This window comes from Lethenteron reissneri, chromosome 68 (genome assembly GCF_015708825.2).
Source record: "Lethenteron reissneri isolate LAM-NWPU_2019-01 chromosome 68, ASM1570882v1, whole genome shotgun sequence".
Lineage (NCBI taxonomy): Eukaryota > Metazoa > Chordata > Hyperoartia > Petromyzontiformes > Petromyzontidae > Lethenteron > Lethenteron reissneri.
The window spans coordinates 7,277,925-7,304,376 of NC_083846.1; the positions used below are offsets into that span (position 1 = coordinate 7,277,925).

At 49.7% G+C, this 26,452-nt stretch overlaps 1 protein-coding gene across 6 annotated transcripts in view; it reads right to left on the reverse strand.

Annotated features, from left to right (window-relative positions):
• The window catches only part of NADSYN1 (NAD synthetase 1), an 80,765-nt gene that overhangs the window by 21,383 nt on the left and 32,930 nt on the right, over positions 1–26,452 (reverse strand). For 5 of the 6 annotated variants that reach the window (XR_009757245.1, XR_009757244.1, XR_009757243.1 and 2 more), the window contains 6 exons: positions 24,799–24,847; positions 24,585–24,687; positions 22,896–23,064; positions 22,634–22,769; positions 19,454–19,560; positions 17,622–17,753 (listed from right to left, as the gene is read on the reverse strand). Coding sequence is in view for 2 of the 6 variants with exons in the window: in XM_061578910.1 (XP_061434894.1) it covers positions 17,622–17,753; positions 19,454–19,560; positions 22,634–22,769; positions 22,896–23,064; positions 24,585–24,687; positions 24,799–24,847 (696 nt within the window). In the remaining 4 variants the exon portion in view is untranslated. Of the gene's footprint in view, positions 1–12,834; positions 12,898–17,621; positions 17,754–19,453; positions 19,561–22,633; positions 22,770–22,895; positions 23,065–24,584; positions 24,688–24,798; positions 24,848–26,452 lie in introns of all 6 variants that reach the window. The other variant, XR_009757246.1, reaches the window with a different exon arrangement.

Here is a 26,452-nt window from a genome sequence, read left to right on the forward strand (position 1 = left end):
CAGGCCTCTTCTCAACCAAAACATCCAGGAATGGTAGCTTACCATCCTTTTCCACTTCCATGGTGAATTTGATGGATGGGTATATGGAATTGATGTGGTTGAGAAATTGGTTCAATGTTGGCAGGCCATCTGGCCAAATGACGAAAGTGTCATCTACGTATCTCTTCCACAAGAATGGACGTAGGGTGGATGTCTGGATGGCATCTGTTTCAAATTTCTACATGAAAACATTCGCTATCACTGCTGATAATGGGCAACCCATGGGGCTACCTTCATTTTGTTTGTAGAAAGTACCATTCCAGGTGAAGTAAGTGTTGGTAAGTGTTGTGTCTATACCCTTTTTTTTATTAAGAACAATTCGAAATTTTTTTTTTTAATATTTTTATTTTATCTATATATTTTTTTTAAATTAAACAATGAAAACAACTCACTTCTCCTCACAAGCACACCAGAAATCCATGAAACATGGAGGGCGGTTAAAATGTTGAGAATTCGGTCACAGAGAGGTCATAGACATCCAGATGGACAAAAGATGTATGGACTAGCCTCCCAAGACATCTGGAGATGTACAGATAAGGTACAGAGTAAATAACGGTTGCAACTCGCATTTTCGTAACGTTTTCCTTACCGAAAAGTAGAAACTTAACAAAGATAATTAACCAACAAACAATAATTTTTTTATTATTAGTATATGTTTCCTACCTACACGACCTTTCTAAAAACTAAAGAGTACGAATTCCAGAAAGCTTAAGTGGAAACATAGTTACGCTTAACCTCAGGACATTAAAATATAACTCAGAATAAAACACCAATCTCTGGAGAACTAAACTTGGCGAAGCCCCAAAATAATAATGTGATGAGGATCATTACGAATATTCATTAAACATAGACAAATGATAACCACGATACTAAGACCGAAGGAACTCATAAAATATAATTCAAGAATAAATGTAACACAGGACCACATAAATGTATTGCAAACATCTCCTCAGCCACCTTTGTCTTCCAGCGGGGTCTGGCAAGCAAGGAGGGAGCAAAAAGGTCACAGGGGGGGGGGGTTTGTGCTGACATTGTTTGTTTTCTCTCGCAAGAGACGCGGAGAGAAGAGAGGGGAGTCACGTTTTGAGTTAGGCACGGACAGGCACACAGCGAACGAGCAGTCTGGGTTGAGCCGTGCTCAGTCTCGCAACTCGGCGTGCGACGCGGCGTTGCGACGGGGCTCGCAAGAGAGTTGGGGCAGATCGTGCCTCGAGGAGAGATGGGACGACGAGGGGTCGTTATGGTGACAGTCTGAGAGCAGTCAGTCCGAGTCGCGCTCAGCGGTGCGACGGGGCTCGCAAGGGAGGGGTCGGCATGAGCCGAGAGGGTATCGCTGAAAGTTCTCTTCTGCAGTTATCCTGATGTGTTGAGTTGCTCGCAAAGTCAAGGATTGCGATAAGTTGATTGTACTAAGTTTTCACAGTCGGCTAAGAGGTGTGCAAATACAATTATAAATTTTGAGAGCGAATGCCAACAGCTGCAGCTGGAGTTGCGCTAACGAACAATCAGCCGGGAGACAGAGAAGGAGAGCGCCAGCAGAGCTGCGCCACCGAGCGCCACCGAGCGCCACCGAGCGCCACCGAGCGCCACCGAGCGCCACCGAGCGCCACCGAGCGACACCGAGCGACACCGAGCGCCACCGAGCGACACGAGCGACCGAGCATCTTCAAGGACAGCATCGTGCCAACTCGTCATCTAGCAGTGGAGGGAGAGAGAGCGCACAAGCCGAGCGACACGCCGAGCGAGGGAGCAGCACGACTCGATGCGGCCACGCCCAACCCAGAGAAAACTGGCCGCTGTTTGTATCCTCCCACACCACACAAGCTAACGACACAACTCCCGGCTCTAAGAATTAATTAATATTACAAGGGGACAACGCACACACAGCACGCACACGAATAAGACTTTAAAAAAAATTATCTTTGCGTTTAAAAAAGGGTTGCCATTTCGAGGTGGTGCGTTCAATATCAACTGATCGTGCAAAGCAGTTGCTGCCGTCGAGTTACATGAATAAGAAATGTTTTAGTCATTCATTTTCGTTAACTGCATAATCACGCCAATGAAGAAGTATTTTTAGTCATTCATTTTCGTTAATTGCATAATCGAGTTACATGAATTTATTGACGTATACCTGCTTTCGCATAAGAGAGTGTCATGTGCTTGTTTAGAATTAAAATTGCTTAACACCAACTGTTCGAGTGCTTCTTTCCAAGTCCATGCAAAACTGTCTTATTCTTGATAACTGTATCCTGTGATGAGATCTGAACCTGGAGACCTAAAATAACAAACACACTAAGATAATCAGCAAATGTTTAATCGATGATAATAGTGTTATCCTGATTGATATAACTCTGGATAAACGAAGCTAAGCCTTATTATCACAACTGCACACATTAACATAATCGCAAGCATCCGCATAAATTACTACGATTATCTCCGCGATTATCATAATTTCTGCGTATAATTACACATATTAACATAATTTATGCATATTAATACACTCACTATCATAATTAATGCGATTTGCGCATTTTTCGGAAAATTATTAATTTTTATTATTTTTATCAAAATTTCATAATCCGACACAAACAACATAATGGGTGGCGTCGTCCGGGATCTCTCGCAGACAGTGTTTTGCATGGATGATGGAATTAATCACTACGTGTTAACTAGAATATCGGGATCAAACATTGCATTGTGATTGTAAACGGGCGTAAAACAAAAAAAAAACGCCCTCTGAGGTTAAAACCCAGAATAGCAGGTTGAAACAAAGAGTGGAATTAAGATAATATCGTATCGAACCAATTGCATCCTGTGATAAATGGTGCTAGAGGTACGCACACTGAATCGGAAAATAACAGGATAGCTCGAGTCAAACTGACCACACTCTGTGAGATAACTGTTTTATATGCACTCTGAAAGAAAAGGTCAAAGTAAAGCCACACTTGAGATGCTAGGATTAAGAATAATTTTTGAATGGGTTACGGGAATCTGGGAGCTCGTATTAAAACGTACCGACCAATCTGTTACAAAGCAGTACAGTCAGAGAGACATATGGGAAGGGAGCTGTATCGATAACACGAACACACCTCGGGGGAAACTAATTGACTGGATAAAATGTAACGAAGGCGAACACGATGCAAAAACTGCAGAGAAGGCAGGACATGACTCATGCCTTCTCACACAGGCATACAGACAGGGATTGTGGAATGAGGAAAAATTTGGAAAGGAAACGGGAGAGAAATCGTCTCTAATAAACGAAGAGAAATGTCCTCACACCCTCGAGAGGGAGGAGAAATCAATGCTCGCGAGACCAGCGAAACTCACAGACGTTGATCCACAGAATAAATATGGAAGTAACATTAAATCACACTCTTGGGTACGTGGACAGAGTCCAGGGACTGATCGCACAAAAGTTAAAGTAAAGTCGCCAAGACATGCTTCACTAAGGGCAGAGGCAAAAACTGAAGGGAAATGGCAACACGAGCGACACGGCACAGAGCGCACACACAAAAAATGCACGCCACTTAATCACGCCCGACACAGCACAGACCAAAGTGACAGATTGCCTGATGATAACTTGTTTGATGATGATGCTGACGGCGATCAACTTTCGGAATACTTATTCAACAGTAAAACCCTTAAATTGATGGACAAGGCTCTAGTCAGAATTCCCGATTTTGATCCACACAATACGTCCATGGATATACACACACATATCGCAACAGTAGAAGAGGAGGCAATGATTAGAGGGCTGAGGAGACGGGATGAAAAAGCGAGTTTGTTGAAACGGAGCTTACATAAAGAATCCATACCATGGGTAAAGTCACTACCACACAAGGTTGGAAATGATTTTAAACAACTGAGCCTGGCAGTGATTCGGAAGTTTGGAGAATATTCGACACTCACTGAGGGGTTTTATGCGGTAAAATCGATGACCCAGGGCATGGACCAAGACCCACGTGACTACCTTTTACAATTTAAAAGAGCGTATTACGCAGGCGATGTGAAACAATACCACAAAGGAGATAAAATGTTCAAAATTATGTTTTTTGAATCCTTGAGCCCAGAGATTACAGAAAGGGTGAGAATGGTTTTGAATCCAGAAACCGCATCCTTACGCCGCATAGAGAGCAAGGCGTACATGGCATGGTTATACAGAGCTAAGAATCATAATTCGGATCCAGAACACAGGGAGAGGGATAAGGAACCCAGCCTCTTAGAGAGAAATAAAAATCACCGAGCAGTCCCACAATGCAGGGAGGAGCAAAAACGCACGCACCCGTGGCAAAATAAACCAGAGAGAGGTTGGCACGAGAATGAGAGCGGCACAAAGCCGAACATTCAGGAGAATCGCAGAATGTGGAGGCCAAGGGCAGAATCATATCAACACCCCATGCCCCGACATACGCAAGGTCAAAATTACCCACAAAGATGGCGAAGTAACGATCCAGGAAAAATTTGGCACCCAAATGGGAGAAACACTGGGCCAAAAATGTACGAGAATCGCAGGAGGGAGAGGTTCAGAGCAGAATCATATCAACACCCCATGCCCCGACATACGCAAGGTCAAAATTACCCACAAAGATGGCGAAGTAACAATCCAGGAAAAATTTGGCACCCAAATGGGAAAAACACTGGGCCAAAAATGTACGAGAATCGCAGGATGGGAGGTCAAAAACAATCAGTCCAATTACGACCAATTTCTCCACCGGCTATACCAGGAGGGAATAGAGGAATAACACAGAATGCGGTCCAAATACGTGATGAACTACCCACAGTGATTGAGAGCGAGCAGCCCATACGCGCCACGCACGCTGAAGTTTTGTTAAACCCTGGCCTCATTGGGAAATACAAGCAGGCTGCAAGTGACAGGGCTGAATTGAAGTGTGATCGGACAGTAGATAACAGACAGCAGAGACAAAGAGAGAACACAGAGACACGCCCTGAGGAGCGCAGGCGTGAGCCTTTGAATGAAAAATATCCAAGGGAAACCAAAATTTATGTGGATCGGAGTGCCAAAATGGAGACGAATGTTCATGACATATCGGGAATGGTGTTGGAATCTAACACACTCGTAAAAACAAAGAGGGCAACATTACGAGGCACAGAATTAAATCGACACACTGACTCGGCAAATGTGCATGTAATCGCAGAGAGAGCGAATGCCACGAACCAAGTGTCAAAGTGGGTCGTGTGCGCGAATTCTGGTTATGTGCAACACCATTTTTCACCACACACTCCCACGACGCGAGAGAGTGAGAGAGGAAACTACAAAAACGAACCCGAAAACCGTGATCGAATTATCAAAGTGATAAGTGGTAAACCAGGCAACATGAGGAAGGTAACGCATAAATGCGTTCGAAACCGCTACCTAGCGTTTCCCAGGATTTAACAAAAACAAAAATGAATATTCGTCGGAGTTATGATGTATGAGAACCGATGTAACGCAATATGGATGTTTAACGTGTTGTTATTTTCTTTGCTTAATTCAAATGTAACCATGTTAAGCAAAAACAAAAATGAATATTCGCCGTAGTTATGATGGATGAGAACCGATGTAATGCAATATCGATGTTTAACGTGTTGTTTATTTTCTTTGCTTATTTCAGATGTAACCAGGTTAAGATTGTAATACGTACACGCGCGTCGTAAGAAATAACCGCCGAGAGTGAGGGCGGCTTATGGATTCATAACACAAAAAAAGGGCATTTACTTGGTTTGAAAATTCGCCAGTGGCCAAATCGACCCCTGATAATTTTCAAAAGGGCGGATTGTTGTGTCTATACCCTTTTTTTTATTAAGAACAATTAAAAAAAAAAAATTTATATTTTTATTTTATCTATATATTTTTTTTAAATTAAACAATGAAAACAACTCACTTCTCCTCACAAGCACACCAGGAATCCATGAAACATGGAGGGCGGTTAAAATGTTGAGAATTCGGTCACAGAGAGGTCATAGACATCCAGATGGACAAAAGATGTATGGACTAGCCTCCCAAGACATCTGGAGATGTACAGATAAGGTACAGAGTAAATAACGGTTGCAACTCGCGTTTTCGTAACGTTTTCCTTACCGAAAAGTAGAAACTTAACAAAGATAATTAACCAACAAACAATAATTTTTTTATTATTAGTATATGTTTCCTACCTACACGACCTTTCTAAAAACTAAAGAGTACGAATTCCAGAAAGCTTAAGTGGAAACATAGTTACGCTTAACCTCAGGACATTAAAATATAACTCAGAATAAAACACCAATCTCTGGAGAACTAAACTTGGCGAAGCCCCAAAATAATAATGTGATGACGATCATTACGAATATTCATTAAACATAGACGAATGATAACCACGATACTAAGACCGAAGGAACTCATAAAATATAATTCAAGAATAAATGTAACACAGGACCACATAAATGTATTGCAAAAATCTCCTCAGCCACCTTTGTCTTCCAGCGGGGTCTCGCAAGCAAGGAGGGAGCAAAAAGGTCACAGGGGGGGGGGGTTTGTGCTGACATTGTTTGTTTTCTCTCGCAAGAGACGCGGAGAGAAGAGAGGGGAGTCACGTTTTGAGTTAGGCACGGACAGGCACACAGCGAACGAGCAGTCTGGGTTGAGCCGTGCTCAGTCTCGCAACTCGGCGTGCGACGCGGCGTTGCGACGGGGCTCGCAAGAGAGTTGGGGCAGATCGTGCCTCGAGGAGAGATGGGACGACGAGGGGTCGTTATGGTGACAGTCTGAGAGCAGTCAGTCCGAGTCGCGCTCAGCGGTGTGACGGGGCTCGCAAGGGAGGGGTCGGCATGAGCCGAGAAAGTATGGCTGAAAGTTATCTTCTGCAGTTATCCTGATGTGTTGAGTTGCTCGCAAAGTCAAGGATTGCGATAAGTTGATTGTACTAAGTTTTCACAGTCGGCTAAGAGGTGTGCAAATACAATTATAAATTTTGAGAGCAAATGCCAACAGCTGCAGCTGGAGTTGCGCTAACGAACAATCAGCCGGGAGAAAGAGAAGGAGAGCGCCAGCAGAGCTGCGCCACCGAGCGCCACCGAGCGCCACCGAGCGCCACCGAGCACCACCGAGCGCCACCGAGCGACACCGAGCGCCACCGAGCGACACGAGCGACCGAGCATCTTCAAGGACAGCATCGTGCCAACTCGTCATCTAGCAGTGGAGGGAGAGAGAGCGCACAAGCCGAGCGACACGCCGAGCGAGGGAGCAGCACGACTCGATGCGGCCACGCCCAACCCAGAGAAAACTGGCCGCTGTTTGTATCCTCCCACACCACACAAGCTAACGACACAACTCCCGGCTCTAAGAATTAATTAATATTACAAGGGGACAACGCACACACAGCACGCACACGAATAAGACTTTTAAAAAATTATCTTTGCGTTTAAAAAAGGGTTGCCATTTCGAGGTGGTGCGTTCAATATCAACTGATCGTGCAAAGCAGTTGCTGCCGTCGAGTTACATGAATAAGAAATGTTTTAGTCATTCATTTTCGTTAACTGCATAATCACGCCAATGAAGAAGTATTTTTAGTCATTCATTTTCGTTAATTGCATAATCGAGTTACATGAATTTATTGACGTATACCTGCTTTCGCATAAGAGAGTGTCATGTGCTTGTGTAATGGGTTCAATTTAGGCGCACACACTTCTTGGGAGGCAACACTCATTTATTAATTAACACAACGTTTACTCAACAGTTACTCTTACTCTACACATAGGGTGGTGACCACCGACCTACACTAGCTAACACACCGTTGTATTTTAGCCGCTCCAGCGTGACCCAGCCAGGTGGCTGCTGGCAGTCCGCTCACTGTAGGTCTTTTCTTCTGGCATCTTCACGAGGTGTCTTCATTCTTCTCAGGAACAGCCCTGCTCTGCCTTCACACCACCCTTATATCTCGTCTCTCTGGCGTGGCCGGCTCCGCCCAGGCCACGCCTCCCTTCCCAGGCCACGCCTCCCTTCCCAGGCCACGCCTCACTTCCCCCACCTCTGGGAAGGTCCGGATCCCTCCAGCACGTGACCCCCCCAGGCACCCCCTTGGGGCCCCCAGCCCTCGTACGGGCCAACACAGTAGTGACCGTTCTGTCACTACATCACCCCCTCCTGTATAAACACACAGCCGTCCCCGGCTGTAACACAACTGTGAACATCGAAAAGGTGTGCCTCCGAACCAGCAACATCAATAAATGACCGGCGACCGATAAGAAATACAATCACGTAATATATACAGAATCGACGAGGGTAAAAGGGAACCGCATAGAAAACGGGGAATTAACAACAAATATACATGAAAACTGGCTAACCCACTTACGCTACAGCACAGCCCCCCCACCGTTAGAATCACGCATGCAATGACAGTCACCCGTTAGCACCCCCCCGCCTTTCCGACGTGGCGTCACAACCAGTAGCACGCGTCGGCCATATCGGGGGGGGAATTTCCATGTTACCACCCCACCGCCTTTCCGACGTGGCGTCACAACCAGTAGCACGCGTCGGCCATATCGGGGGGGAATTTCCATGTTACCACCCCACCGCCTTTCCGACGCGGCGTCACAACCAGTAGCACACGTCGGCCATATCGGTGGGATTTTAACCCAGTCTCTCTCCAAGACTCGCATCGCAGCATATAGCTGTACCGACCGAGCTGAGACGACCCAGTCTCTCTCCCAGACTCGCATCGCAGCATATAGCTGTACCGACCGAGCTGAGACGACCCATCGTTCACTCACTGCACAACATGCACCCTAACAACTGAGGGAAACAGTCTCAACGTAACAGGCCAACTCCACCCGAACCTTACGAATCTCCAGCCCACTGTTTCAACGCGCCTCAGAGGGTCTCAACCTCCGAGCCGTCAGGTCAAGCTGTCAGCCATAGCATGACGGGACCACCCTCCCTGAGCCATGTGAGCGCACAGCCCACAAGGCTAGACAAGCCACAGAGTGTCTCGCTCTCCGGGCTGTCAGGTCAAGCCGTCAGCCATTGCATGACGGGACCACACACTCCGAGCCATGTGAGCACACAGCCCACTAGGCTAGACATACCACGGAGTGTTTCGCTCTCCGGGCTGTCAGGTCAAGCCGTCAGCCATTGCATGACGGGACCACACTCTCCGAGCCATGTGAGCGCACAGCCCACTAGGCTAGACATGCCACGGAGTGTTTCAATCTCCGGGCTGTCAGGTCAAGCCGTCAGGCACAGCATGACGGGACCACACTCTCCGAGCCATGTGAGCGCACAGCCCACTAGGCTAGACATACCACAGAGTGTTTCAAGCTCCGGGCTGTCAGGTCAAGCCGTCAGCCATAGCATGACGGGACCACAACATTCATGTTAGACACGCAACACTCACTGGGCCATCCTGGTCAGGACCTGCGCCCCAAGATAGTGACAGCCAGCAGCACAATTCCAAATCCCTGGCAGCATGTCACAATCGCAATTTAACACCATCACAACACATACAATTTGAATTATGATCCCCCACAGAACTAATCCAATGCCGAACAGGTACGCACAAATTTTTTTTTTTTTGACGATCCCGAATATTCAATGGTCACAACAATACACCTCACATCCCGTATCCGTACACATCATCTCCGAGACTCGCATTGCAGCAATGCAGCTGTACCAACCGAGTGGAGAGAGCAATGCAATTTGACGGCAATTAACGGAAACGCACCCCCGATCCATGTAGAACACAAGGAGCATTCCCGCACAAAAGACATCATCTGTGCAACAACGGACAGGAACCAACCAGTGAGTTTGAAACAAACCGAACCTGTCACTTCAAAATCCCCTTCAACATTAACCATGGGACTCAGGGCATTCGAATTTTGAGAGAAAAAAACTGTACACAAACCCCAAGAATCGCCGAATTGATTAATACAGTATATGCAGTATACGAAGTTCGTACAGTCAATCATTTGGCACAATGCACCATCCAGTCCCCACATGGCAACACACACAATCAATACTCCAGACAATCCGTACATAGTAAATAATCACAAGCAAGTACCCAACATTCCATACACTGTTAACAATTCCAAGCAAAGCTCCATACGGTCTGTACATTGGCAACATTGACGATCAAAGTTTCTGACAGTTGCAAGTGACAATCACGAGCGAAACTCCATACAGTATACACAATAACAATGGTGATTTCGCAACACAACGATGTAACAACACGAGTCATTAACACGGCAACATACAGGATATCAACGGAGCTCGGGACACCAACAACGAATTAATCATTAACTACCCCCAGAAGATACCGATCTCGACGCCGTAATTAACAACAAACACTGGTCGCCGCGTCAATTTCTCACGCACACAACCGGACGAACACGTTCCGCAACCCAGCGAGTAAAAAAAACCACCCGCGATCGCAACCCGGCACACGTAAGATGGGTGAAGTTATTATTATTATTTTTATTGGGGCCGGGTGCTTGTCAAGTCACAACTCGCCTGGCAAACTGTGAATAGCGGAGGGCGGCAAGGTGGAGCACTGGAACGGCCCGAAGAATCTTTGATGGTGAACACGGCCTGCTCTTGCGAACCCATCCACCTCTCACGCTCGAGCAGAAGGCTGGAACTCCCCCTCTGCAGGCGTTGATGTCGGCGGGAGCGGCATTTCGGCAGCAGGAGCGGTGTTTTGGCGGGAACAGCGCCCCGACCAGCCGCCGAAATGGCGCGAACGGCGTTTTGGCGGGAACAGCGCCCCAACCAGCCGCCGAAATGGCGGGAACGGCGTTTTGGCGGGAACAGCGCCCCGACCAGCCGCCGAAATGGCGCGAACGGCGTTTTGGCGGGAACAGCGCCCCGACCAGCCACCGAAATGGCGGGAACGGCGTTTTGGCGGGAACAGCACCCCGACCAGCCGCCGAAATGGCGGGAACGGCGTTTTGGCGGGAACAGCGCCCCGACCAGCCGCCGAAATGGCGGGCCCACCGCGTGGCCCGAATGCTCGGGCCTCCCCCGCCAGCCACCGCAGCGACGATGGTGTCCTCTCGCCGCGGCTCCGTCGCTCCGTTCCCGATGGCGGCGAAGCAGCAGTGCGATGCAAGTCCCGCCGCTCCGCGTGCAGCGCCATCTCTCTCTCTCTCTGTCACCGGGGCTGCCATCCCCGGGGCTGTCCGAAGGACGGTCGTCACACCATCCCCGTCGTACGAAGACGTCCAGATGAGTTTTGTATGTTTTTCGTGTGCCCATTTTACTTCCCTAGGATAACACCTAGCAATATTTATTTTTCCACAACTTCTGACACCAAATGTAATGGGTTCAATTTAGGCGCACACACTTCTTGGGAGGCAACACTCATTTATTAATTAACACAACGTTTACTCAACAGTTACTCTTACTCTACACATAGGGTGGTGACCACCGACCTACACTAGCTAACACACCGTTGTATTTTAGCCGCTCCAGCGTGACCCAGCCAGGTGGCTGCTGGCAGTCCGCTCACTGTAGGTCTTCTCTTCTGGCATCTTCACGAGGTGTCTTCATTCTTCTCAGGAACAGCCCTGCTCTGCCTTCACACCACCCTTATATCTCGTCTCTCTGGCGTGGCCGGCTCCGCCCAGGCCACGCCTCCCTTCCCAGGCCACGCCTCCCTTCCCAGGCCACGCCTCACTTCCCCCACCTCTGGGAAGGTCCGGATCCCTCCAGCACGTGACCCCCCCAGGCACCCCCTTGGGGCCCCCAGCCCTCGTACGGGCCAACACAGTAGTGACCGTTCTGTCACTACACTTGTTTAGAATTAAAATTGCTTAACACCAACTGTTCGAGTGCTTCTTTCCAAGTCCATGCAAAACTGTCTTATTCTTGATAACTGTATCCTGTGATGAGATCTGAACCTGGAGACCTAAAATAACAAACACACTAAGATAATCAACAAATGTTTAATCGATGATAATCGTGTTATCCTGATTGCTATAACTCTGGATAAACGAAGCTAAGCCTTATTATCACAACTGCACACATTAACATAATCGCAAGCATCCGCATAAATTACTACGATTATCTCCGCGATTATCATAATGTATGCATATAATTACACACATTAACATAATTTATGCACACTAATACAAACACTATCATAATGCGATTTGCGCATTTTTCGGAAAATTATTAATTTGTATTATTTTTATCAAAATTTCATAATCCCAACACATACAACATAAGGCAGTGCCTAACCAAAGTTGGTAGATCAGGATTCAGTCCATGTTGGACCAAGTCTTCAATTATTGTTAAGGTGTCACGTACAGGAACCTTGGTGAACAGAGATACTACATCAAAGCTGACAAGCAAATCATCTGGAGACAGTGAGATGCCCTTGATTAGAGAGACCAAGTGAGCTGAATTACGTACTGCTGAGGTAGTCTTGCCCGTGAATGAAAGCAAGGTCTCAGACAGAAATTGGGCCAGTTTGTAGGTAGGCGAGTTGATAGTGGAAACGATGGGCCAAAATGGAGTACCTTTCGATTTAAAGCTTTCGTGACTGCAGGGATTCATCTTCTTGGTTCTTTCGGTAAAGTCACGTAGAAGGGAAGTAATAAAATAATAAAAATAAAACATAATAAAATAATTCTCACGACATTTCGGCCACAACGCAAGCAGCCGTCCTCAGGTGAAACCAGGTCTGTCGAGGCGACAACGTCTGAATGAAACAGCACACGTGCTTGGAGCATATATATAATCATTGGAAGGACGTAATAAACCATTTTGGATCTTAACTGATTATGTTCACGTTTACGGTGACTTTCAGACCGCGTTCCACTCACTGGCATTGTATTCTCCGCAGGGAATGGATTCTTTGCTCCGCTGCTGTTTCTTCCTCTTAGTATCTTTCACACGACGGTCAACGGTACAATGTATAACAAATAGTATAAAAATGTATATGCTTAATACAATGTACAAAGTAATATATAGTATCGTAATTGTATAGTGAATATACAGCAGTGTGATATACATTAGGGTGGGTAGAATAATACATAGTGTAATATTACAATGTATAAGGTGGTTTATAGCAATACAGTATATAATTTAATGTTGGGTTTGTCTATGGCAGTATATAGTACGGTGTAGACTCGTGTGATGTAAGAGAATAAAGTTTAGATGGAAGCATATTATATTTTTTACGACGTAGAATTGTAATGTATTTCTTACTGTTAGTAACTCAGCTTATTGTAGAGTATATTTAGTATAATGATGATACTATGTAGTTTATACTTTAGTTGTTTACGTGTTGGTTTTAGTTACTGCAGCTACATACTATTAACACTTCTTCCCTTTATTAATGCTACCCCTATCCCCTCCCTGTGATGCTGCTAATCCTGCATAATGCACGGCCAAAGTAGCACTAATCACATACCTGCATTTCCCATATCCCCTCCCTTGGATGCTGCTAATCCTGCATAATGCACGAACATAAGTAGTACTAATCACATACCTGCATTTCCCATAAATATGCTAAATTCCTATTGATATGCAAATTATTTTGTCAAGGCGCCCTTTCCCCCCCCCCCTTCCAACCCAGCTTATATATAACCATCCAAGTCACGCAGCATCTCGATTGTGAAGGGAGTACTCTGTGACCTGAAATTCTTCATCGGAGATGACCAAATCCCAACAGTGTCTGAGCAGCCGGTAAAAAGCCTTGGAAGGTGGTATGATGCAAGCCTGAAGGACAAAGACCAGGTGCAACAGCTGCGCAAAGACATCAGTAGTAGCCTACAGTCCATCGACAACACCCAGCTACCTGGAAAGTTAAAGGCCTGGTGTCTGCAGTTTGGTCTCCTACCCCGGGTGTTGTGGCCCCTAGCAGTGTATGAGGTTCCAATCTCAACAGTGGAGAAGATGGAAAGAGGAGCCACGAGCTACTTAAAGAAGTGGCTCGGAGTTCCACGATGCCTTACCACCATAGGCCTCTATGGAGATGGTGTCCTCAAGCTGCCCCTCACCAGTCTAACCGAGGAATTCAAGTGTGCAAAAACCAGGCTCCAGATGACACTGAATGAATCTCGAGACCCAGTGGTGAGCAACAACGCGCCGACCTTGGCAACTGGGCGCAAATGGAGGCCAGGAAAAGCAGTCCAGGAGGCAACAGCAGCCCTCAGACATGCTGACATTGTGGGTCATGTTCAGCAAGGGAGAGGAGGCCTTGGGCTAACTAGCCGTGCTGCTTGGAGTAAGGCCACTGCACCAGAGCGGCGGAAGATGGTAGTGCAGGAAGTACGCCATCAGGTGGAGGCTGCAAGGTGGGCCAAGGCAGTCTCTCTTGCCAAACAAGGACAGTGGACTCGATGGGACAGTGTGGAGAAGAGGAAGATCAGCTGGAAGGATCTGTGGGCCACGGAAGCGAGGCGGTTGAGCTTCTCCATCAGAGCAACATATGACATCCTTCCAACACCAGTTAATCTTCAGCAATGGTATGGTGAAGATCCGGACTGTGCCCTCTGTTCCATGCCAGCCAACCTCAGGCACATTCTCACAGGGTGTAAAACAAGCCTCACCCAAGGACGCTACACTTGGCGTCACAACCAAGTCCTTAAAAACCTTGCGTCCGCCCTGGAGGACAAGCGAGCTGCCACCAACTCCCTACCACCCCCAGCAGCATCACACCCCTTACGGACGATCTTTGTCCGCGAAGGGGCTAAACCACCGAAGAGCGGCTCTACACCAATAGAGCGAGACCAGCTGCGCTTGGCCCGCGACTGGAAAATGCTAGCTGACATTGGCCGGCAACTTGTGTTTCCTCCGGAGATCGCAACCACCACCCTAAGACCTGACGTGGTGCTCTGGTCCCGTTCGCTCAAGAAGGTCTTCATCATTGAGCTCACAGTACCCTGGGAGGACTCAGTAGATGAGGCTTATGAGCGAAAACATCTGCGCTATGCCGATCTAGCTGCCGAAGCACGGCATCATGGCTGGAACACAGAAGTCCGACCAGTGGAGGTGGGCTGCAGAGGTTTTGTGGCAACATCTACAACCAGACTGCTTAGAGACCTGGGAATTAAGGGCCAGAGCCAGCGTTCGGCAATCAAAGCTGTATCGGAGGCGGCAGAAGGCAGCAGTCAGTGGCTCTGGATGAAGAGGAAAGACCCCAGCTGGGCCCCAAAGTGAGAGGGCCAGGAGGTATGCAGTCAACAATGCTTGACTCAGGGAGGAGGACGCCCCTGCCATGCATAGTCCCATGGGATGTTGGCTACCAACAACAAGGCAACTCCTATGACTAATTGGGAATGGGACGCAAGCGTAGGATTGATCACCCTGTCGCTGGCCGCCTTTGGGGAGGGTGTATAGTATGAAAGGCCGAAACACCCTAGGAACCAAAGGGTCACTACTGACGATGCGCTCCCCAAATTTCACCAGGCTCACTGTTCATGAACTCTTGGAAGTGCTTGCACAAAGGATAGTAACATCTCATCCTGTGTTCTTTGGAATCTGAATATGCTCCAAGCACGTGTGCTGTTTCATTCAGACGCTGTCGCATCGACAGACCTGGTTTCACCTGAGGACGGCTGCTTGCGTTGTGGCCGAAACGTCGTGAGAATTATTTTATTATGTTTTATTTTTATTATTTTATTACTTCCCTTCTACGTGACTTTACCGAAAGAACCAAGAAGATGAAGTACCTTCTTTATGGATATTTGGAAGACCATTGAATCTGGGTGGTCTAGCAGCAGAAGGTTTTAGGGAGAGCCGCTTGAATGGTTCGATTAGAGAAGTCTAATTGTTAATGATATTGTTGGTTTTTGTAGCCAGGCGGTTGGTAGGATCTTTTGTTAATTTTGGTGTAACTGCCATCATTAAGAAGGTCCTGGATTTTGTTGTTGTATGTGGTTTTATCCATGATGACAGTAGCATTGCCCTTGTCGGCTGAGAGGATGACTATGTCCTCTCTCTTTTTCAATTTGGCGAGTTCAGAGCGCTCGTCTGGTAGACAGTGTCCCAAACCTGTATTCTTTACTAGTGTAATAAAGGACTCTTAGGCAATGTTGGTCTCCGTCTGTCCTTTATTGGGTTCTTGTCTCGCACCCCGCGATGTCTCCGATCGGACCCGCACCTCTTCCGTCGCGTGCCCTCCGCACGCCGTTCGAGTCCTCCGCTCTCTCTGCAGCCACACCGCTGCCCGTGTGCCCCGCACACTCCGCAGCCACCCTGCTGCGCCGTGTGCTCCCGCACACTCTGCAGCCACCCTGCTGCCCCCGTGTGCTCCCGCACACTCTGCAGCTACCCTGCTGCCCCCGTGTGCTCCCGCACACTCTGCAGCCACCCTGCTGCCCCGTGTGCTCCCGCACACTCTGCAGCCACTCCGCTGCTCCACGTACACCGCTGGCCGACGGTGCCGTGACTCCGACCACGTGGCAATTCGTGCCACCCCTCCGCCAGCACCCCGCGTGGCTCCTTCTATCTTTACTCTCTCTCGACTCCCGATCCCCTTCCGGTTCTCACCCTATATCCTCCTCCTCACGTGACCCTGACTCCGCCCCCACTCACCCCGACGACCAGGCTCCACCTCCCCTAATACTCCGGCCCCCGTGAGTGGCGCAGAGTCCGCGCCCACCCTGTCCTTGCTCGCATTACACTAGTGTAGCAAGTCATTTAAGCGACTCGTTCACTGGAACCTTTGTGAATAGAGAAATCACATCAAAACTCACCATACTATTATTAGGGTTAATTGTAATATCTTTAATCCCATTCACAAGATGTTCTGAATTTCTTATGAAGGAAGATGTCCTATCGATGTAGGGCTGTATTTGTTTAGTTATATATTTTGCTAATTTATATGTGGCAGAGCCAATTGTGGGATGCCAATTTTATTCATCTTTGGTAGCCCATACAGTCTAGGTGGTTTTGAGGCCCTTGTTTTAATTAGTTTTTTTTCAGTCTTAGGGATTAATGAATTTGTAGTTATTGCAGTAGTCTTACGTTCTAAAGTATTAGTTGGATCTCGTCTGGTGTGCATTGCTAGGGCAACCACGGATCAGCGTTTCCGCGCATGCACAGATGTGTGCTTTGGCGCATGCTCAGCGTAGTAATATAATAATAAATAGTAAGAGATTGTTAATTTAACTACTATACATTTGACGGATGGGAAAAACAAATCGCGATTCTACGGTCAGGGGCTTATTGTGTCGTATGTGTGTAGTTTGCTTAAAACGTAAACCCAGCAATTTGTGAATTAAAAGCGTCACAAGGTGTGTCCACACACACAGACAGACGGAAAAAAAATTCATAACGACACATTTATATATTTATGCGATCTAACCCAAAACCTCTATTATGGATGATATTGGTCGCGAAAGCCTACGTGTTAAACAGACAAAAAAATACTTTTATAGGTAAGATATGGCTGCTGCTATAAATGTTCACATGATGATGATAATAAGCCACTTCGTTGAGCTATCATTTGTGATAGCCAAGTCGCTTCTGAAAAAGAGCGACTACATAGCAGCTCAACGGGGCCTTACCACAGATGTCCCGGATTCCTCAAGAGACTTTCCCGGGTGACCCAAGCGTAAATTACAGACGATGATGATTGTTACTACACGAGACCGAAGCTCACCTGGTGAGGGCGGTGATTCCGAACTCGCGCTCGCAGTACCGCACGAAGGAGCGCAGGTCGCTCTTGCTGATGCCACCGATGGGGTTAATGTCGGCGCTGGAGCAGTCGTACTTGGTGAGGTACCCGCGCAGGCTGCGCCACGCAGACAAAGGCGGCCACAAGGTCACAGAGGAGTCCCAGGGTCATGGGGTCACAGTGTCACAGGGTCAGTGTCACAGGGTCACAGAGTCCAAGGTTGCCAGGGTCATGATGCACTTCTGCGGCCCTCTGGAACGCTCTTCCTTCCGATATTAGGAAGCCACTGGAGATCTTGACTGAAAGCTTTCGTGACTGCAGGAATTCATTTTCTTTGGGTCTTTCGGTAAAGTCACGTAGATAGGTTCAAATGAATAAACATAAACAAAAAGCTACGACATCACTAGCCCCGCCCACTTCGTTTATGACCCTGGGGCTACACCCGTTGTAAACCTTTAAAGACAGCCTGCCTCAGCAGCTTCCCCTCTCTGTTTTCCTCCTGATGAGGATCGCTAATGTTGTGATCGAAACGTTGTAGTTTTTGTTTATTTAATTTTTTTAATTTGAACCTATCTACGTGACTTTACCGAAACACCCAAAGAATATGAAGCCACTGGAGCTACGCATTTTTAAATCATCGACATTGACAAACTAATTTATTTAGAACTGACTTTTATCTTTGGAATGCTGTCCGTCCCCTGTACCTCTGATTAGCGTGCTTGGCTACGTACGGTGGGAAAGAAGTTCAACATCTATATATATAAAATCGCAAATCTGTCTGTCTGTCGGTCTGTCTGTGTGTGTGTCTGTGTATCGGACCATACGCAGTTTCATTGGACGAAATGTCAGGGATTTGCGAGACACGATTGGTCCGGCGGTTGCCCCTGGCAACGGGTAGCGACGCATTCGCCGCGGGGTGGACGCCATTTTTTATTCCCGTTAAAAATAGGCGCACGCATTAACACGCGACTCTGAGGTAAATTCATCAAAGTTTCACGTCCTCTTCACTCCCCCCCCACCACAATGTGTGCAATTACTATTATAGGGTCGGTAGATTATAAAATTATAGCGATTAGACAGTATTATTGTAGCGCGGGGGGGGGGGGGGGGGAACGGCACCCGTACCCAGCCTCAGCCGGGTGGGCAATTTAGGCGAGGCCGGAGGCTCTGCACGGTACTAGGCCTCGACACCCCACCACACTATAGGCCGTACATATTACTGCACAGCGGCCGAGGAGATCGTGGCTGGGGGGGTGGGGGCAGGGGTAGCAGCCCATCTGTGTATATATGTAAGGTTATTAAGAAATATATTTTTCACCCGGGCAACGCCGGGTACTTATGCTAGTACATATACAAAGTCACAGGGTCAGTACCACATGACCGCTCATCACCGTTCACCATCATCACTCTGTTACTTATTACAGCTACACAGAGGGCTGATAGGATTACATAGGGTATTTAAAAAAAATTTAAATGACTCAGGTTTATTTTTCTGCTATAAATTCCACTTTGTTGAGCTATCATTTGCGGCCAGGTCACTTCTTAAAAAGAAGTTAATACCTCAGTGGGCCATACCTGGTAAGATACACAAAAATAGCTTAGTTTCATTTGTATTTGTTTGTGTATTGTTTGTTATTGTATCGTTCTGACCCGTGCCCCGACTGGACATCTGTGACAAAGAGCTTTGTAGCTCATCGGATTCCTCCTGCAGTCTAAGTACAGATTCTGATTCTGACACAGGGGTACTTGGGGGTACTTGGGGATACGTGGGGGGTACCCTGGGGGCTACAGGGCGGTGCGTGGGGTGAGTCCCGCACCTCTCGTCCACGTTGGCCGACCCCAGCACGAGGAGTCCTCCCGGGCGTCCCCGAGCCCACAGGCCCAGCTGGGCAAACAGGTAGGAGAGGACCATGCGCACACGGGCCTGCCAGCACGTCACACGGCCACCACCACCACCAGGTCAACAACCATCACCACCACCAGGTCGTCAACAACCATAACCGCCACCACCACCAGGTCAACAACCATCACCAGACAGGTAGGAGAGGACCATGCGCACACGGGCCTGCCAGCGCATCACACGGCCACCACCACCACCAGGTCAACAACCATCACCACCACCAGGTCGTCAACAACCATCACAACCACCACCACCAGGTCAACAACCATCACCAGACAGGTAGGAGAGGACCATGCGCACACGGGCCTGCCAGCGCATCACACGGCCATCACCACCACCAGGTCAACAACCATCACCACCACCAGGTCGTCAACAACCATCACCGCCACCACCACCAGGTCAACAACCATCACCACCGCCACCACCAGGTCAATAACCATCACCACCACCACCACCAGGTCGTCAACAACCATCACCACCACCAACACCACCAGGTCAACAACCATCACCACCACCAACACCACCAGGTCAACAAACATCACCACCACCACCACCAGGTCAACAACCATCACCACCACCATCACTAGGTCAACAACCATCACCACAACTACCACGTCAACAACCACCACATCAAAACTAAGCACCTGCCTGGGTATTTTGTACCATCGGACACTCCACCCCCACAACTCCCAATCGGCGATGGGGCAGTAGTGGAGAGAGTGGAGAGTTTCCCATACTTGGACAGTGTGCTTATGACCGGCTCCAGTTTAACAGCAGAGGTCTCACTCCGAATCAGTCGAGCGGCAATATCTTTTCATCGGTTGCGTAACGCTGTGTGGAAGCTACCTGGTCTGTCGCTCCACACGAAGCTTCAGGTCTTCTCGCCACAGTCATTCCCTCCCTTAATTCTAGATTTGAAGCTTTCGTGACTGCAAGGATTCATACTCTTAGTTCTTTCGGTAAAGTCATGGCATCTCTGACCAACACCACCTGGCCAGTGAATTGAGACATGTACATCGGGCCCTCAGGATGAATGGATACTCTGAACGCACCATCCGCCAAGCTGTTTCTCCCACCATACAGAAACAGCCACATGAAACTCCGATCAAAACTGTCACGTTACCATACATAGCAGGCGTGACCAAAATATCTCCAAAATTCTAAACAAACATAAGATCCAAGTCCGATTCAGTACAGTACATAAATCCGTGATCTAATTCCATCTGTGAAGGATGTCATCCCTGACTTGCATTACCCTGGAGTCTATAAACTGAGTTGCAGCTGTGGTGACTGTTACATTGGGGAAACGAAACGTCATGTCTCTGATCGTGTCCGCGAGCACAAGTCAGATTTGAAACACGGCAAAATTGAGTCTTCTGCCGTTGCCGATCATTGCTACAACGCGGTGGGCTCTCATGAGATTGTTTTCTCCGAGACTAAGGTACTCTGCAAACCCTCTGGCTACCATCAAAGGTTTGTACACGAAGCCATTCAGATATACAAACACAGACATAATTTCAACCGTTATGATGGGTACAAACTTAGTAATCATTGGAAAGATGTTATCAACCATGAAAAATAAACTTAATTACACATTTTTGGACCATCTTACCTGACAGGCACTATTTTACTTTACTTTACCGAGTGTTAACATCCCCAGTGTTTAACAGTACTCTCTTTATTGTCAGCCAACACTGGTATAAACATGGGCATTTTCGTTCTTTTCTGTCATGTGTATCAACAGGTGCTTGTACATACACATGTCCACGTACACTTGCACCCCATACCCTCTTTTAGCCCCCCCTCCCCCTCCCCGTCCAATACGTTAGCATGTGCAACAATAGTTACTTGCACACAACCACGTCCACGTTGCCGGCTCTTGCGTACCACTTCGTGCATTCTTTTGGCCCCGTCCCCTCCCCCCTCCCGATACGTTCTACGTAGCATTTCGTGCCTTCTTTTAGCTCCGCCCCCCTCCCTCCCGATACGTTCCATTCATTGGCTACCACATTCTGATAAGCTCCCCCCCCTCTCCTCCCCCCTCAACTTGCATTTAAGGGCTTACATCTTGAATCCTTGCCTCACTTGATGCAGCAAATCTGGCTGTGACGGTCCCACCTGATGACGGAGACTTGTGTTGCCTCCGAAACGTCGTTATTTTTTATTGTTTTATTTTTATTAATTTTAATTTCATTTTTTACCTACGTGACTTTACCGAATGAACTAAGAGTATGATTCCCTCCCTTCTCTACGCTTGCGAAACGTGGACCCCCCTAATGGAGCATCTTCGCCGGTTGGAAACATTTAGGCTGGCCTGCCTACGATCCATCCTGGGTTTAACCAGGCTGGATTGTGTGAGGAGCTCACAAATCCTTGAAAGATCTGGGCAGAGTCCCATCGGTGAGCTCCTCCGGCAGGCAAGGCTGCGTTGGATGGGTCATGTAGCCCGCATGCCCAGCCACCGCATGCCTAAACAGCTTTTGTTCGGCCGGATCGAGGGGGCTAAACGGGCGCGGCACGGGCTAGAGAAGAGATGAAGTGATGTGGTACAGGAGGACGTGGAGCTGAGTGGACTTGCCGATGACTGGTACCAGCGGTGTCAAGATCGGCCTCTGTGGAGGAGGCTCGTGAAGGACGCTACTGGGCAGTTGGAGGCAGTCGCCCTCCAACAACAACGGAGGGCGGAGGAGAGACGCTCACCACAACGAGCGGAGCGCCGGGTGGCTAAAGCACAGCAAGTTGGCACAGTAGGGGGCACAGGTGGTGCATCAGCCAGTCATCTCGGTCATCTCGATCAGTCGACCCGTGGCACCTGGGTCTACCCCGTGACCTGCCAGCGGGCGTTCGACACTTCACGTGGCCTCAAGGTGCACATGGCCTGGCACAAGCGTCGTCGTGACGTCGCCGCCACTTAGTGGCGAATGGCGGTTGTTGTTGTTGAGTCTGCGTGTAAGTCTGCGTGTGAGTCTCCATGTGGGTCTTTGTGTGGCTCTCCGTGTGGGTCTCCATGTGAGTCTCCGTGTGAGTCTCCGTGTGGGTCTCCGTGTGAGTCTGCGTGCGAGTCTGCGTGTGGGTGTCAGCGTGCATCTCTAGTCACCTGGACGTTCTGCAAGGCGAGGTTTTCCCGGGCGCTGCCCCCGTGGGCAAGGAAACGCGGAGTCAACCCCGTGGCCACGCGCAGCACAGAGACCACAGCCTGCACGGCCGCGTCGATACACACACCCAGGTGGTGGCTGTGTCACACACACACACACAGCCATCACTACACACGCCCAAGTGGTGGCCGATCGAGCTCTGATCGAGCCGTGACCAAGCAGCCGACCAAGCAGCTGATTGAGGAGTGCCAGCACAGGCCTCACCTGCCGATCTGCGCTGCGAGCTGGGAGGCACGCCGCTTGGTGTCGCCGGAGGAGTTCTCGCTGCCCATGTAGCAGGTGGTGAAGAGCAGCCCGCACAGCCGCTCGGGCTCCCACGCCACGTAGTCGGCGTCGCCCAGCAGACGTCGCGCATCGCCCATCACCTGCGTGTCTGCATGCACACACCCACTCGTTCATTCACCCACTCGCCCACTCGCACACCCACTCGTTCATTCACCCACTTGCTCACACGCTCACCCACACACCCACTCGCTCACCCACTCGTTCATTCATCCACTTGCTCACCCACTCGTTCATTCACCCACTTGCTCACACGCTCACCCACTCGCTCACTCACACACCCACTCGTTCATTCACCCACTCGCTCACCCACACACCCACGCGTTCATTCACCCACTCGCCAACTCACTCGTTCATTCACCCACTTGCTCACACGCTCACCCACACACCCACTCGCTCACCCACTCGCTCATTCATCCACTTGCTCACCCACTCGTTCATTCACCCACTTGCTCACACGCTCACCCACTCACACACCCACTCGTTCATTCACCCACTCGCCCACTCACTCACCCACACACCCACTCGTTCAATCACCCACTCGCCCACTCACACACCCACTCGTTCATTCACCCACTTGTTCACCCACACACCCACTCGTTCATTCACCTACTTGCTCACCCACACACCCACTCGCTCACCCACTCGTTCATTCACCCACTGGCTCACCCACACACCCACTCGTTCATTCACCCACTCGCTCACCCACTCGCTCATTCACCCACTTGCTCACACGCTCACTCACTCGCCCACTCGTTCATTCACCCACTCGCCCACTCACTCACCCATTCTAAACTGAACAATTTTTATTTTACCAGGTAAGGCCCCACTGAGCTATCACAAATCGTAGTTCAAAGAAGTGGCTTATTATTATCGTCACGTGGAAATTCATAGCAGCAGCCAAATAACTCTAAACGTGTGGTGACGTCGATTCTAAATGTGGAGGGAAACACCGGAAGGCCCAGAGAAAACTCCACGCGACCACCACGGGGCGAGAAGGGCTGGGTGCAGATGCAGCACTTGTAAAAAATAAATTACATATATTACATATAAAACATAGGGGGAACATATACATGGAGTAGAGAGAGAGGGGATAGAGAGAGAGGGGGGGTAGAGAGAGGGGATAGAGAGAGAGGGAAGGGGTAAGGAGAGCAGAGTGTGAAATCTTTTGTGAATCTTTCATTTAAAAAGGGGGGGGGGGGGGGAGGTTTACATAAAGCAAAGCGTTAAAAAAAACAAAAAGCGAAATGATGAACGAAGCAAAGTGCCGACTACACCGAGCATCTTCTTGCTTCCTCTGATCGTAAAAAAAAAAAGAGAGAGAGACCCGCAAACTCTAAATATACAGCAGCAGCAGGCGTCGTCAGGGTCGGGATCGGTCCCACGACTTCCTGCACACCAGGCGAGGTGGTTAACATCTCCTGGCCACCGCGGCACCCGTGCACCCGCTCACCCGGTCGATCGTCTATCGCTAACTACCGACGGTTACTGACGCTGCGATCTCCACTCGCGGATTCACTCCGGCAAGAACACGCTGGGCGTGGGGAAGCGCTGGATCGAGCCGTCACACAGTGGCGCCAACGTCCACGCCAGCGGGTGCAGGGCACTCACTGCCCTGCAGGGCGGCCCGGCACACGAGGCGGCACATAGAGTAGACGATGCAGGCGGTGGCCGCCGAGTCGATGCCTCCGCTCAGCGGCAGGAAGAACCCTCCCTGCAAGCGCCACGCAAGCATCACACAATCACCGCACGATCACTGTATGATCATCGCACAGGGGAAGCTGTGAGAGGGGAAGCTGTGTGGAGTGTGGCTATGCGGAGTCACCTGGTTGCTCCTCCGCAGGTAGTCCCAGAGCCAGCAGGCGGGGCCCAGGCTGCAAGACAGAACGTGGAGTAAAGGCGCAGGCCTGCAACAGCCGACTCACTACGGACTATTTACATTCAGTTTGCTGTCCTCCACCTCCCCCCGCACCACCGATTAGCATGGTTGGCTAACGCACACAAGAAGTTCAACGTACGGTATGCTGGTGGTGGTGATGGTGGTGATAATGATGATGGTGGTGATGTTGAGGACGCGGCCGTCTGGAACACTCTAGATGGATGGAAGTGGAGTGAGTCCAACTGAGTTAACTAATTTGCACAGCTAGGGCTATTAACACGACACCCTCTCGGGTGGTGATCACCCAACTAGCCACGCTACGGCGGAACTAGACACGGTTCCGCTATCCCGGTCCGGACCGCGAGCTGGGTCCCGGACCGCGTGGCTGGAGGCTTCTTCAAGCTTGACGTGGATCTCCTGCCTCTCCAACAGGAAGAACCCCGAGCCCCTCACGGGGCCCCCCCTTATATGGGGCCGGGCTAGGGCCGGCTCCGCCTCTCGCCCCGCCCACCTTCTCGGACTCTCTCGCCCCCTTGCCCGAAGGCTCTCGAGAGTTCTTCCCGGACCACGTGGCCACCCGTTGGCCCCCTCCACCGGTGGCCCCCCTCCAGTATCATCCGGTCACGTGTCCCCAGGTCAGCCAGAGTATCGTGCCCCCAACGTAACCCCAGCTGGTTGACGCTCTCTCGCTCTCTCTCAACGGGAGCCCACACCGCACGCTTAGCCAGCGCTCACCCAAGCCCCCACTAGGGCTGGTACTACACCCCGTGTGTCCGGGGTGTACACACAACAGTAGACGTCCCGCCGTGGCCTCGCAGGCCCGGCACCACACGGTGACATTCCCAGTCACTACAGAAGGGCGGGGAGCTGATGGATGAAAGCGTGGGGGGTTGATGGATGTAAGCGTGGGGGGCTGATGGATGTAAGCGTGGGGGGTTGATGGATGGAAGCGTGGGGGGCTGATGAATGGAAGCGTGGGGGGTTGATGGATGGAAGCGTGGGGGGCTGATTGATGTAAGCGTGGGCGTTGATGGATGTAAGCGTGGGGGTTGATGGATGGAAGCGTGGGGGTTGATGGATGTAAGCGTAGGGGGCTGATGGATGGAAGCGTGGGGGGTTGATGGATGGAAGCGTGGGGGGTTGATGGATGGAAGCGTGGGGGGCTGATGGATGTAAGCGTGGGGGGCTGATGAATGGAAGCGTGGGGGGTTGATGGATGGAAGCGTGGGGGGCTGATTGATGTAAGCGTGGGGGGTTGATGGATGGAAGCGTGGGGGGTTGATGGATGGAAGCGTGGGGGGTTGATGGATGGAAGCGTGGGGGGCTGATTGATGTAAGCGTGGGGGGCTGATGGATGGAAGCGTGGGGGGTTGATGGATGGAAGCGTGGGGGGTTGATGGATGGAAGCGTGGGGGGCTGATGGATGTAAGCGTGGGGGGCTGATGAATGGAAGTGTGGGGGGTTGATGGATGTAAGCATGGGGGGCTGATGGATGGAAGGAAGGGGGGCTGATGGATGTAAGCATAGGGGGCTGATGGATGGAAGCGTGGGGGGTTGATGGATGGAAGCGTGGGGGGTTGATGGATGGAAGCATGGGGGG